The following is a 15,024-nucleotide window of genomic DNA, read 5'->3' as shown; positions in this document are numbered from 1 at the left end:
ACGCTTGACTCGTCTGTTAACACCAAACTCCATGACTCGCTAACACCTATTATTTAAATACACGACAAATACTCCTGGAAACAGCTTTTCCACGGCAATTGCGACTAGGTTGCACGATTTCTGTTTGTTGTTTTAATTCCCACTACAGTTCACTTTTAGAGACATGCTTTAAGACTTTACAAATTTCATGCTTCAAATTACACTGTAGAAAAATCTCGCACATACATGATCAGCGACCTATAGGTGGTTTAAATGAGGTCCCTGAATGTTATGTAACAACCCACTTATGACTGTCCATTAGTTTTCACAATACTTTGTCCCCAAACTGTCGCTCATTGTTTAAGGACCGGACTGAATGTAAATTCAATGCAAATCAGGTTTTATTTTTTGGATTTTTTTTAAAGCTTCTTTAAAGTTTCAATAAATGGTCAGAATGTTTCCAATAACCCTCTGAATTTTGTGTTTATGACAAAATACAAGAAATTAAATATCCCTGTTTTATATCTAAAATATTGCATTTCAAATGTTCTATTTGAATACAAGTATACGTGCATACAACAAACTGATCAGATAATGGTACAAATAGCTTTTGGTACAAACAGTTTTTGGTTAACGTCTATTCGTACATCGAGTTTGGATTTTATTCCAAAAAGCTTTTGAGTTTCTGGGCAGTCAAAATAAAAAATTTCATCAGCCCAATGTGTAATGCCGTCTGGTCATTACACAGGTCCCTGGCACTGAAAGGGCGCATTTAAACATTGCTCATGTCAGCCATTCTTGCAAAGAACCCAGATTGTCTAAATATATAACATTTAAACAGAATTGTTTCAGATTCAGTATCTCAGGATGGCTCACCTCCTCCGTATTAAACAAATGTCTACATCATCTTGTTCTTAACTCCTCATTCCAACCTTTTGTTTCAGTCGATGCTAATTAAATTTTAAACAGCTTGGTAGCTGATGTTTGTTTAACGTTTCTGATGTCCAGAAAAATCTTTCTGGATCCAAATGCAAAAGACGAAAATGCATAAAATAGTTTGAAGAGGCTTTAAGATCTATTCTGCCTATTTAGCTTTAAACACTATATATTGTTATTTTTAAAAGTACAAACTGGTTTAGATTGAAGATTACATTAATAGCATTTTTATGTGAGTTTTTGTTTCAATCATAAGGATACTTTTATACACTCCATTTTAGACTCTAAGACGTGTTTTTGTTGCATTTATGATTTAAAAAAACCAACTTCCCTCAGAAAACCTTAATTGTGAAAATGAAACTCTTTTGAAACACTCTGCTAGATTGCAGCACAGTGTGTTATTAATATTGATGGGAAAAGGGGCTCTTAAAATCTTATGATCATTTTACACGTTATTTACGATTCACAAGACTCAGGAGCTTAATATCAAGAACAAAACAAAAGCCAAAATAAGCTGAGAAATCTGTTTTGGAGTAACGTCAGAATTCAGATATGTAAAAGCGTGAAGAATATTTTTAAGAGCAACAAAAACATATCAGTCCCTACACACATCTCTTTTGAAATGTTGTTTATTATCTTTTTATGCCGGTCTATGGACATTAAGAACGCCTGTAGATATATATACATATATATATATGCACTCCTCTTGCCTCCATAACATTCAGGGACCTCATTTAAACCACCTATAGGTCGCTGATCATATATGCACTCCTCTTGCCTCGTCTATTCAAGTATCACATACATACCCCTACTTTCCTCGTGTGTAGCATAAGCACATTTGCAGCTTTTATATTCTCATAGGACTTTCTTCTATACTCTTATGCAGTCCATACCCTCCCCCGTGCGTGTTAATACTCCCCACTTATCTGACACACCTTGGTTATGCTGTAACTTTTTTTTCATCTCTATTCCAGAGCATCTGAGCATCCGGAATCACGTTGCATTATCGGTAACTTTTTGTTTGCTTAGCAGGATCAGTGTTCCCGTTCTCTCCAGCGCGCTCTCGGCGTGTTTAATTGCTCATTTGTTCCAGCCAGTTTTTTTTTCACACTATCTTTAAAGACTGGCGCAATAAACGTCCATTTCTCATTCTTATCACCGAGATGGCTGCCTTTTGTCGGTGAATCTCGAACCGTAATCAGAACTTCCAAAATAAGCCGGCTTCAGACTGCAATACACGCCACAGAGCAGTTGCTGTGCCCTCGAGTGTATTTGTGATTTTTTTTCTCCCCCCCCCCTTTTAACATAGCTTGGGGAGATACAACTTACATCATCAGCACACGCCGACTGCACACGCATTTCGCAAAGGGTTGCGTTTGGGTTTTTTTTTTAGCGTCAAAACAACATTTTACACATGGCCTGTGTGTAAAACGCCTAATGCACCAAGAGACAAGAGCTAACTTACTCACCGCTACCCAGGCCGATGTCTGTGTGTGTGTCTCCAAGGCAGAAACTAACCCTGCAGCTGTTGGTATTCTGTAGAACTGTCGACAGTCTGAGAATGGCTTTGCTGTTCCACACAGTTTAACAGCAGCAGAAGCACACTCGCGGTGCCAGCCCCGATTCTCCTGGTGAAGGATTCCTTTGGGGTTCCCTCCTGACTTCTGGTGGGCTTGGCAACTCGACTTCTACCGAGCTACTCTCAAACGAAGATGAAGGTCTATATTTCCATGACATCCCACTTGTGCTTCAGGCTATGTGAAGTGCATTTTGCTTTTAAAAGGAGCTTCTCTGGCAGAGGAGTGTGCGCGCGCTGACTGACGGGTCCTGCTGTTAGATGGTGCATACAGTCTCTGCAAGGCGCTATCCCAAATGAGACATGCACAACCCTCTCTCTCTAGACCCAGGGGATGCAAGCTGACTTCAAGAAAAGCCAGAAATGACTCCGAGCATTGGTAGATTCCACGCAATCCTCTACCTCCCCGCACTAACCCCCCTCCCCCAACTCCCTCCCATTCCTCTTGATCAATCCCCCGGTCAGACTTTGAATCTAGCTCAATTAGATATTATCTGCAGCTCTTTAGACAAAGACAGAGCCGAGAGCAGAATGGCAACAAAAAAAAACCCTCACCTTCTGTTGTCTTTGCTTAATCAGTCTGCTACTGGGTCTGTACCAATTGTGATCAGCATTTTGATCTTCAAACCTTTTCCCCTGTCTTAATGCTTAACTTTTCACTGTTAGGTGAAACAACCCTTTGTTTTATTTTGGTGGGCGATGATTTGAAATGAATGTTTCAGGTAGGCTCCCCCCCCCCCCCCCCCTTGTATATTTTTTTGTTTGAAATGCTGTGTGCCGTTAAAATGCCTTAAGTCCCAATAACGTGGCCGCAATGTTCATGGACAGTAAGCAAATCATAAAACTGCGAGTGAGGAGATACAATGAGGGGTTAACTGCCTGGGAACGCGTTGCTTCGCGAAGAAGCATCCACTTTACCTAGTGTGTGAGGAGGGGGCTCACTTTCAAAAGAGTCATTTTACCAAGCGAGCTGGACTGTGATTCACAAAAAAAGAAAACACCAGTCCTTATACCACGTACACACATGAAAAGATTCTCTGGAATCTCAGAAGATCTGTGATTTATACCACTGGGTTTATTATTTCAGTAAACACTTGGCAATAATTTGTTTGCAATATTTCAAAGACTTAAAATGAATGATGTTCAAGGTAGTGACAGAACGCTGCCTGCAAACGTCAATCATTCCCTCTAAACGCCACGATCTCATTTTGATAGGCAGTCTAGACAAAAAAGCACTTATTAAAATGATCATTTTCTCAGAAATATGTGCGCTTTTAAATTAATGGGTTCTATAATTTTTAACAGCTGGAATTAACAACAAAAAAATCAGCATAGTTAACTGACTGATAATTATACAACCCTGAGATGACTTTTCTCTCTCTTTTAAGAAGGACACTTAAAAGAGTAGGAATTGAAAGGGTGTAATTTTTTGTGCTGGTAGTCGCTCAGATTGCGCCTGTATTAGGAGGCACTGTGTGTTTCTCAATTATTTCTGCTCACTGGAGCTGTTTGATCCCCCCCCCCCCCCCCCCCAATCAAGGTCTACGTGTTTTTTTTCCTTTGGTTTGCGTGGTTTGAAAAGCAAACTGTGAGAGAAATACCCAAAGTTAGCAGAACATTTCGTTTATCTCAATATAGCAAATGGTCACCCAAACTTGTAGAAGAGGGAGGTATGGACAATCATTCACAGACGGAATCGCCTCTAATATAATTTTTAGGGGATCGGGAGGGTGTAATCACAGAAAGCTTTAAAATTCAGTTGCAAAATTACTCTGATTTAGTAAATTGCTATCAATTTCTAAATTAATTTGTATTTTAAAAAACCGAACAGGCGCTGGAAAGTGGCGACTAGGGGCTTTTCACAGTAACTTCATTGAAGCCTACTTGTGACAATAAACGATTGTTATTATTAAAAAAGAACAAATTGAAAGGAACTAAATGCTCCTTACTATTCCAGGGGTAAAATATTTGCTTTTGACCTACGCTTAATAAACGAGGACCAAATTGAAGTCTGATATCCAGAGTTTGACGGAGCCACCTTAACTTTTGTTTGGAACAATGTGCATGTGACAAAAATATAATTTATTCCGAATTAACCACAAACACTCCAACAGTCAAACACGCCAAGGAAAATGTGGAATGATTGTGTACACCACCAATGGATTGGGGATCTTGACTTTGAAGCAATTGATTTTTTTTTAATCCTCCTTAAAATAAATGATAGCTCACAAATCTCCAGCACAGCAGGATTCTTCTCTCCTCAATTGCAATTTAACAAACTACTACACAACGACTAAGTGTCAAATGGAGCTGTCACATACTAGGGGGGGAGGGGGGAGGGGGAAGAGCTCCTGGTTTCCCCGGTAATTTAGTATCGGGTGGCCAGTTTTAATTCAGGAGCTTTTCCTTCTCTTCTTCAATTAAACAAAATAATAGGCTTTGTGCAGTTTTCTGGCCAGGTGGAGACGCACTGCCCAGTTTTGAAAGCTCTGATCAGATCTGATTGTCCTGCTCCAGAGATCTCACGAGTTCCTAGGTAGCAATTTGGTGGGCACTCGCATTGGCTCTTTGACCACCCCGAACGGGGTATTTGTGGACACAAACCTATTCCTTTAATAGACTGCTTTAACTGGTGCACGCACCCCAGTCAACAACAACACAAATCACCAATTTGTCCTTTTTACCCATCAATGCCTGCTCTATTGACAAAATATGGAATGGCTATTGGATACTTATATCAATGGTAATGATATTCCGGGATAATCACTATTTTCAGTGCCAGGTTGGCCGAAAAGGTATTTCATTCTGAAAAGCTACACACAAAAAAAACAGTTGTTGTGTTTATAAAGACACTGTGAAAAATAAATAAAATTGCCTGGTAAATTCAACAATGCCAAGTCACCACAATGCCTATCTCTGACCTGTGCTTCCTTTGAGTTTCACTGGGAGCGTGGGTTCCACTGCAGTTACCCCCTCGATTCAGAATAACCCCCCTCCCCCCTCACTCTGGTCTAATGGGCTTTCCGAATTCAGAGAGGAGCCCAAGATATGAATGAAGTAAGTTGCAAAATCGGCTGAATGGTCTCCGGATGAAAACATTTATCTATCTTCTCCCTTTCAACTGGTGGGACGTACTGCATATTTTCGTTCGTGTCTTCTGTGTTATTGTATTTCTTTTTTTATTAACAGGCTCCGTCCTTCAAACGCCCAGTGTCCCTTTCAGTTCTGAATTTCATCGATTGAAATCAAAGTTGGAATTTACAGGGTTGCAAAGTATGCTGGAAAGTAAACTGGGAAGATGTATCAAAGGCAGCGTAAGGCTGCATTTGGGCGTGACGGTGGGAGTGCAGTTAGCCGGGGCTATGTGTTGGAGAGCATTTTACAACTGCTCAGCGGGATTGTCTGATTAATATTTACTTTCAGTTGATGCCCGCACCGCGCAGTGATGCAGTGCACTCGATGAGCCCCTCTGGAGACCGAGGCAATGGGATGGCAGCGACTTCCACCTTGCACTCTCACCCCCCCCCCGCCCCCCCCAGTCCCCCCGCCTGACGCAGGGCTTTGCTGGGAGATGCTGAGTGGGAAGGAAGGCCGATGGAGAGACGGGAGGTAGAGCCACTTCAGGCTGGTCATGTGCACCTCGCGAGTGTCTGGTTTCACAGCAGCGTTGCAGAAGAGGCCAGGGAGCAGGCCAGCTTGGGTTGCTCGACCCAAGGAGATTATTCGAGAAGAGAAGGGAAATTGAGCGGGGGGAGGGGGAAGAAAAGACAATTGTGTATATCGCAGGGAAGCATGGCTTCTGTTTGAATTTGCACCTTCCAACAAAACATATTGCAGCTTTTAGAAATAATGCTAGTGATTTGTTCCAACAGAATTCATCATTTAGCAAGCAGCATCTCAGCGCCTGAATCCCGTGCCCCCTCTCATCAAGATCAATGCATTAACGTTGGGCCCCTTCCCTTCTATGCTCCCCATCGCTCTTGAATGCTATCTCTTGAATGCTATCTCACTTTAAAAAGTAGAACAGATATTTCAAAAGGAACATCCTATTTTGCTAGGTTCCTCTGACAAAAGGTATTGGCGCCACAGCAATGTTTTTAGTCACAGAGGAAAATAAATTACGATAAAGCGGACCTTAGCTGAATACATTCCGGCCAACGTGTGCATTTTAAACCTTGGAGCGGTTTGCTACCCGTATGAAACGCGATTATTCCCAAAGCACAGCACCCAAACTTCCCGAGGGGCTTCCAGCGCTCTGTGCGGCGGCGGCAGGGTCAAGTTCAAGCAGGCAACACCAACACTCCAACAAACAACTCGCCCTTAAAGTTCGCCACTCACCTCGCTCGCCGCTGAGAAACGCGACGGGAAATGGGCAGCTGGCCGTCAGAAATAGCTCCATGATGAAGGCTCAATATTATCCAAGGTCCGATGCCAGAAGCAGGCTCCAGCCAAAAGTTGCACACACCTAGATTTTAACTTGAGCAGCAGGCAAGGCAGCCTATGAGTGCTGGAGCAGCCAACTCCCATATATGGGAAATCAGGGTAAACTGATCAGTCCTCCAGGCCTTCTTCCCAGGAACAACAACACAAGCGGAAATAATCCCCTGTTTTCAAATAAACCAAGCATTACCGAAAACGATCGAGATAAGATTACAGGCGAAATCACACTAAATATTTATTGGACCATAAACATCATCGGCATAGTTTCAGATTTACTTTCACCACCTACCTCGCAGTTGGTCATTTCAAGGCTCGCGCATCTCTTCATGGTTTTGTGATTATTATTTTTTATGAACGGACATTAAATCTGATAGCATTCTATCCAAATGAATTGACAGAGGGGAAACAAACGGAGGAAGCACACCAGATTAGTAATTAACGCGGTGTGGCATTTCCAAATGAAATTAATTTGCTGTTTTAAAAATAGACGTCAATCACTGAAATGGACAGTGTTAAATTGCAAACAGAGAAATTCCAAATGCACGCGTTAATTGACCGTGAGACGGTATTTTATACATAATTTCCAGCCTACAGCAAATTAGTTGGAGTGTTCTGGTCCTTTGCGCGTGGTAAATTCCTCACCCCCAGGAGCAAGTGTTTCACTGTTACTCGACAATCTTGATTTTTGTCTTCTGCTAAATTCAAATACTCGTTTTCCAGAATGCGCTGGGATTGAAAAACAAAAACGTGGTAGCAATATCTGGATGGAACCAAGGATATCGCTTTCCTTGGACCTGATGCAGGCCCTCAATTGAAACCCATCAACGTGAAGGGGATTAATTTCCCCCTGATAGTGCGCTCCCGAACATGTTTGCATAAAGTGTCTTTTGTAGGCGATTTAATACATTTGACAACTTATTTATTTTAACTGGATAACGACGGCGTTAAAATCGAGCACAGGGGAATTTTTACACGATCGCATCGTGCAATCTCACCAGAGGAAATTAAACTCCAAATGCATATGAATTAATACATTCACGAGCCTTTTGTACCAAAGCATGTGTTTCCTTTTGTGCTTTATTTTATTGTGATAGCCTATTCAGTAATATTCTTGCTTCTGAAGATTAGCCACAGAACCATTACAGATCTGTTGAACTTGCACATTTAAAAAAACTGGCAGGCAAGTTGCCCAAACCTTAAGCGTTAAAGGTATTTGAGAGCAAAATGCTTCTATTATGAAATGCAATAAAAACCAATAGGCCCCAGAATAATCCAAGGCATTAGACAATTTCATTAGAATGCCACTAACTGCTTTCATTATTAGATACAATTCCTTTGCAAGTGTTGATTGCAAAGCAACATTACAGATTGTACCACTGCAACTTTACAGTTAAATGGGAGACATAAAGTAGTTCGGGTGTCCCCCCCCCCCCCCCCCCCCCCCACCCCGCCCGCTTTGTAGCCCTGGGTGTGTTACCAGGTGCAACATGAAGCATTTCCACTGATCTGCATCAGCAGCCCTAGGTGGGAATCACGGATACCCGTGTACGTGTGCCATGGATTGGGCTGGGGAATTGAATTCTGCCAAATTCGAAACGCCTCCTGCCTCTCGGATTAGGCAGCATGGTACAATCCTGTGTCCTTTAGCAAGCCATTTAATCTGAAGTGTTCGACCCATAAATACAAGACTATGGATGGATTGAGATAAGATAGTAACGGCGCAACAAGAACGTGATAATAATTTTCAAAACATGCTAGGGGTTTTAGCATGAATCTAATCTATTAGCGCCGGCTAAATGGGGGTTCCTTAAACCACCATGCAAATTAAATAATGGCATTTTACAGTGACAATGCCGACTGAATGACGGTCCCTAGTGTAACAATATCAATTGAATGGAGGTCCCCACAATAACAACCTCAACTGAACGATGCCCCCTACAGTAACACATTCAAAAGAACGAAAGCCCTTATAATAACAACTTCAATTGACTGTGAATTTTATTTAAACAACATTAAAGTGTTAAGTAAGGAGAAGAAGAAAGAAGCTCAGCCATCCTTCAAGCTTCTCCTGAGTGAAGGTCAAAGTGTTTACTATTTAAAGGAGCAGTAATCCGATCCGCGAAGGGCTTTGCAGTCTTCCAGCTAAGGGTATGTGGGATGTCTACAAGAAACCGAGGCAGCAGTGACGCTCCCGTGCTCATGCAGCAAGACTGCACAGACTGTCAATGCCAGTGACGGCGCCCGCTGCCAGTAAACACCGTGAGCTGCCATTAAATGATCATTTGGAAAACACCTTATTCGAGGATTCGAACAGGGAAGAGCAAAACAGGATCAGGCAAAAAAAAAGAAATGGAGCGGCTGGCTGCACACACACAGAATCCCTAACGACAATCGGGTGCAATCGTTGAACCATTAAATATAGATGTGCATTTACACACAGCATCTGAACTGGTTATAAAGTCAGTCTCTGAATATGGAGCTCAAATACCTCGGAATAATATGCTGAGAGTAATATTCGTCCTAATTCATTTCGTATTGTATTCAAAGGCAGGTAAATAAATAACGATCTGAGTATTGGAGATGGTTAGTGAATAGTATTCAAGTTAGCTGGTAAACGCATTACTAACCAGGACAGAACACTACCGAGCACACCGAACACAGTTTTAGTTAACAGACGGGGTACAATGTTGCTTGTTGGGTACCTGTTGTGAACAAGTAACTGAAAAAGTTCTTGTGACATCAACGATACTCGAAAACATTCAAGTCTAGGACCTATTGTTTCTCTTCTCAGCGCATTAAGGCCTCAGGAAACGGTTCCACTTACTTTGAAAATGTGTACGGTAGGAACTCCTTATTGCGGTTGTTAAAGTTTCGGAGTCTGTCCTAATCTGGACTCTCGGGGTTTTGATATAGTTTAGACCATACTTCAGAGAGTCTGACTCAGAATGAGCGTTAGCATGCTGCACGCCATACTGGACCAATTAGACCCCTGTAGCACCAAAGGGGGAAAAATGGGCGCCGTGTGATCCAATTTCTAGGGCCAGTTTCTATCCTTTCTCTGTGGAATACCAAACTGACTGTTACTACTGATTGCTTCCCTGCCAGTTTCCTCTTCTGCACTTTCCAACTTGGATTGAAAAGACTGCTTGATTTAATTTTTGAATACGAGAAAAGAATTACTACTGGGGCCTTCCTGAACTGTGACTGGTTCAACCACTCAACAAAAAAAAGGTCTGTCAGTCAAATAAAAAATGAGTCAGTCCCTTCGTTCCAAGTTGGGATTGTCTCTCCTTTTAGACTGTAACCCAATTGCATTGGGGTGTTCTTCATTCAGGATTTAGGTTTATCTGACTGGTGTTAAGTCCCCTATTCAGAATAATGGAGCTCGAAGGGGCATCACCAAATCGTAGCCCAGAAAAAAATACATATTTTGGACACAGTGGACGGATGCTTGATATCTTTCACTTGACATTCCTCTGCTGTTATTGTGAAAACTGAACCTATTTATTTTAACAGGTGAAATCAGCAAACAGTGGAATGTCACATAAAAGCATTGATTAAGCATTCACCTGCTACTATTCAAACACAAGCTTCATTTGTGACCTAATATTTGCATATCATTTCAATGTCTGTGTCATTTGTATTAAAATGTGCAGTGACGAAAGTAGGCTTATGTATGTAGGCAGGTGGTAAACCTAGTTCCTGTCTGTACTTTGTTTCCCTCTCAACTTGATTTAAATGTCACAGACCTTGAAATTATGCTAGGCAAATGCAATGATACAAATTATGCGCTCATTTGACATTCTTTTGTTTGCTTTTTTGCTGCAGACATTGATTAAAAATAGGCTAAGCAACAAACACAGTGTACTTTTATTTTAATTTTTAAAAAAATTTAGAGCACCCAATTATTTATTTCCAATTAAGGGGCAATTTAGCGTGGCCAATCCACCTACCCTGCACATCTTTGGGTTGTGGGGGTGAAACCCATGCAGACACGGGGAGAATGTGCAAACTCCACACAGACAGTGACCCAGGGCCAGGATCGAACCCGGGTCCCTGGAACCTTAGGCAGCAGTGCTAACCACTGCTCCACCATGCTGCCCTGAGGCAACATTAAACTGAGGTCCCATCTGCATGCTTGGGTGGAGGCAAAATATCACATGACACCATTTCAAAAAAGAGCTGAGGGGTGATATCTGGGCCAATATTTATCACTCAATTTCTTTTTGAAAGTATTTTTATTCGCCAGATTTTCACCAGTTTTACAATTCACAACAACTCCACAAAATACCCCAGCCCACCAAACCTCCCCCCCATCCCCTCCCTCAACAGTCAATGGTAACCAACTCCTGAAAGTGCATGATAAACAAATACAACAATTGTAGAACACATCACTGGCTCACCCCCCAGCCCCCCTCCCCCTCAGAGCAAATTTCACCTTTACCAGGGTCGGAAACTCCAGCAGGTCCCCCCGGCCACACCGAGGCACAGGGTGGAGAAGCTAACCTCCACCCCAACAAGGCCCGACTACAAGCAATCAGCGAGGCAAAATCTAAAACATCTGCCCCGCACCTGGCTGCAGCTCTGGCCGGTCTGAATATGGCTTCTAGGGGACCGAGCTCCATGTCCACATGTAAGACCCCCGAGTTTGTACTGCACACCATCCTCCAAAACCTTTCCAGCTTCAGGCAAGACTAAAACATATACGCATGGTTCGGCGGGCACCTTCCACATCACTCACAGACATCCTCCACCCTCTCAAACAGTTGGTTCATCCTCGATTTTGTGAGGTGCGCCCTGTACACTACCTCCAGCTGTATCAGCCTCAGTCTTGAGCTCGAAGTAGAGGCATTTACCCTATGCATCACCTCACACCACAACCCCTCCTCCAACACCATCCCCCAACTCTACCTCCCACTTCACCTTACCCCCCCTCCATGGACACCCCGCTCTCTTCCAAAATCCTCCCTCAAATCGCCGAGACAACACCGCTTTCCAACCACCCCGTTGACAGCACCGCCACCAGCAATGAGGAGGCAGGCGCTATCGAGAAGGTCGGGAAGACCGTCCTCACTAAGTTCCGCAGCTGCATATATCTGAAACTTTCACCCAAACATCTCGCCCAACTCCTCCAAACTTGCAAATTGCCCTCCCAGAAACAGATCCTTCATTTCCTTAATCCCCTTCTCTTCCCATTACTGGAACTTTGCATCAATCCTCCCCGGCTCGAACCCATGGTTCCCCCTAAGTTGCATCCTCCCTGACCCAGCTCCCAATCTAAAGCGTTGCCTAAACTGCCTCCAGGTCTTCAACGTGGCCACCATCACCGGGCTCACTGAATACTCCCCTGGGTCCATTCGGAACAGCGCTGTGGCCACCGTGCATGACCCCCACCCTCTGTAAGAGCCCATCTCCATCCTTACCCACAAAGCCCCCCCCCCACCTCCCTGCTTCATCCTCGAATCTTCTCTGCATTTACCGCCCAATAATAAAACATCAAATATGGGAGGCCCCCTGCCTGCCGTCCCCTTTGCTGTATCAACTTCCTAATCCTAGTCACCTTCCCCGCCCAAGCAATGAGGAGATCAGCCAGTGCTCTCCACTAAAAATCGTCTTCGGCAAAAAGACCGCCAGGCATTGAAAGAAGAACAAGAACCCAGGCAGAAGAATCATCTTCACTGCTTGCAGCCGGCTCTCCAATGACAGATGGAGATTGTCCCATCTCAGCAAATCAGCCTTCACCTCCCCACCAAGCTAGTGAAATTAAACTTCCAAAGTCCTGCCCAATCCCCGGCCACCTGCACCCCCAAATACCTAAAGTGAGAAACCGCCAGACAAAATGGCAGCCCCCCCACCCCCGCTCCCACTCCCGGAGGGGGGACCGCAAAGTGCTCACTTTTCCCTAAATTCAATTTGTACCCTCAAAATGTCCCAAATCTTTGAAGCAACCTCATTATACTCAACGCCAAAGAGCTCGGCTCCAAAATATACAGCAACAGGTTGTGGTAGTATGCATTAGGGGTCATGTGGGACTGTGAAGCCGTGATGTCATTGGCTGACAGATCCCGGGTCCTGGTTGGCTGTTGACCTCTAGCTCCGCCCTGAAGGCGGAGTATAAGAACCAGGAGTTCTCCCCCGCAGGCCAGTCTGTTACTGAACTGCGGGAAACAAGTCACGCTTAATAAAGCCTCATCGACTTCATCTCTATTCGTCTCTCGTGAGTCTTTGTGCGCTACACAGGTCACCTGCATGTAGGGATACCCTGTGTTCCACCCCCCTCTCATATCCCCTTGCACAACCCCGAGCTCCTCAGTGCAATGGCCAAGGGCTCGATAGCCAAAGCAAACAAAAGGGGAGACATGGGACATCCCTGCCTTGTACCCCGATGTAACGCAAAATACATGAGTTCATGCTATTTGTGCACATGCTTGCCATCGGCTCCTTATATAGCAGCTGCACCCACGCCACAAACTCTGGCCCAATCCCAAATTTCTCCAAAACTGCCATCAAATAACTCCACTCAACCCGATCAGATGCCTTCTCCTCATCCAACACCACCACCATCTCCGTCTCCCCTCTGCTGGAGAAAGCAACCATTCAACAGTGCCCTCACATTTGAGGACAACTGTCTTCCCTTTACGAATCTTGTCTGGTCCTCCCCAATCACTTTTGGAAGTCACCGGTCCAACCTTAACGCCAACATCTTTGCCAATATCTTGGTGTCCACATTCAGCAGAGATATGGACCTATACATCCCACACTCCACTGGATTCTGGTCCTTTTTAACTAACAATGAGATGGAGGCCTGCCCCATTGTTTGCAGCAAGACACCCCTGTCCATCGTGTCCTCAAACATTCCCACCATCAACGGCACCAGTCTGTCCTTAAATGTTCGATAAAATCCGACTGGAAACCCAGCAGGCCACGCCTCCATCCCTGCTTGCATCCTGCCAATCGCCCACCTTCACCTCCTTCTCCCCCACCAGCTCCTCCAACCCTGCCCTCTCTGCCTCCCCCAACCTCAGGCGCTCTAGCCCACCCAGAAACTCCCTCATCTCCCGCTCCTCTTCCGGTGGCTCTGACTTACACAAGTCCCTATAGAACTAATTTATCACTCAATTAACAGTAGAAAAACATATTATCTAGACATGATCACTGTTTCAAGTTTAAAGACAACAGAGCTTCATCAGTGTCTTCTCGATGGGAGGCCTGTATTGAACTCCCTTAAGATGTTTGCCCCTAGAAAGACAACCTCATGGGATCATCACATGACCACAGAAAGCCAGATATGACATTAGACTGATTACATTTCAAAACAGAAAATCCCCCATTTCATAATGAACTAAAGATACAAACATCCTCATTTCCCAAGTGAACAACAGTCACATTTGCATGCAAGGTTATTTGTGACTGTGAGTTACCCAAGTTACCCACTAAGCACCACTGTTCCCATGCATTAACAGCTGTTTGTTTTACTAGTCAGCCACTGCACACTCTTTAAATCGTGCAGGTTTCCTAATGGTACACATGCATGTTGATATTGACTGTTCATCTGGGTGATGTTCCTAGTTCCCGTGGCCCTTGTTGCATTGGTGACTGTTGATGTTTCATTGTGGTTGTTGGGGTCCATGTGGCCCACTGGGATTGATGGTAGTTCATAATAATCTTTGACATAATAATCTTTATTTACACAAGTAGGCTTACATTAACACTGCAATGAAGTTACTGTGAAAAGCCCCTAGTCGCCACATGCCAGCGCCTGTTCGGGTACACAGAGGGAGGATTCAGAATGTCCAATTCACCCAACAGCACGTCTTTCGGGACTTGTGGGAGGAAACTGGAGCATCCGGAGGAAACCCACGCAGACACGGGGAGAACGGGCAGACTCCACACAGCCAGTGAACCAAGTGGGAATTGAACATGGGACCCTGGCGCTGTGAAGCAACAGTTCTAACCACTGTGCTACCGTGCCGCCCGATTTCTGTACTCAGTATGGAGTCTTTCAGGGTTGCAACCTCCTTGCGTGCCTTTTCTGCCAGCTGTTTAGTCTGGTTGCACATCTGCTTGAGTTTTCTTTTCAATTCCCGCTTTGA

The 15,024-nt window shown here is 44.1% G+C and overlaps 1 protein-coding gene across 6 annotated transcripts in view; it reads right to left on the bottom strand.

The window, feature by feature from the left end:
- Nucleotides 1-6,994, bottom strand: part of LOC140428539 (protein phosphatase EYA1-like) — a 324,148-nt gene extending 317,154 nt beyond the window's left edge. For 2 of the 6 annotated variants that reach the window (XM_072515111.1, XM_072515117.1), the window contains exon 1: nucleotides 2,245-2,264. In XM_072515111.1, coding sequence (XP_072371212.1) covers nucleotides 2,245-2,249 — 5 coding nt within the window. In that variant the 5' untranslated portion in view covers nucleotides 2,250-2,264. Of the gene's footprint in view, nucleotides 1-1,850; nucleotides 2,165-2,244; nucleotides 2,265-2,384; nucleotides 2,820-6,625; nucleotides 6,772-6,829 lie in introns of those variants that run through there. The other 4 variants (XM_072515114.1, XM_072515116.1, XM_072515112.1 and 1 more) reach the window with 4 other exon arrangements.
- Nucleotides 6,995-15,024: the final 8,030 nt, after the last annotated feature.

This window comes from Scyliorhinus torazame, chromosome 8 (genome assembly GCF_047496885.1).
Source record: "Scyliorhinus torazame isolate Kashiwa2021f chromosome 8, sScyTor2.1, whole genome shotgun sequence".
Taxonomy (NCBI): domain Eukaryota; kingdom Metazoa; phylum Chordata; class Chondrichthyes; order Carcharhiniformes; family Scyliorhinidae; genus Scyliorhinus; species Scyliorhinus torazame.
The sequence above is the reverse complement of the archived record's forward strand: the minus strand, read 5'-3'. Positions and strand labels throughout refer to the sequence as shown.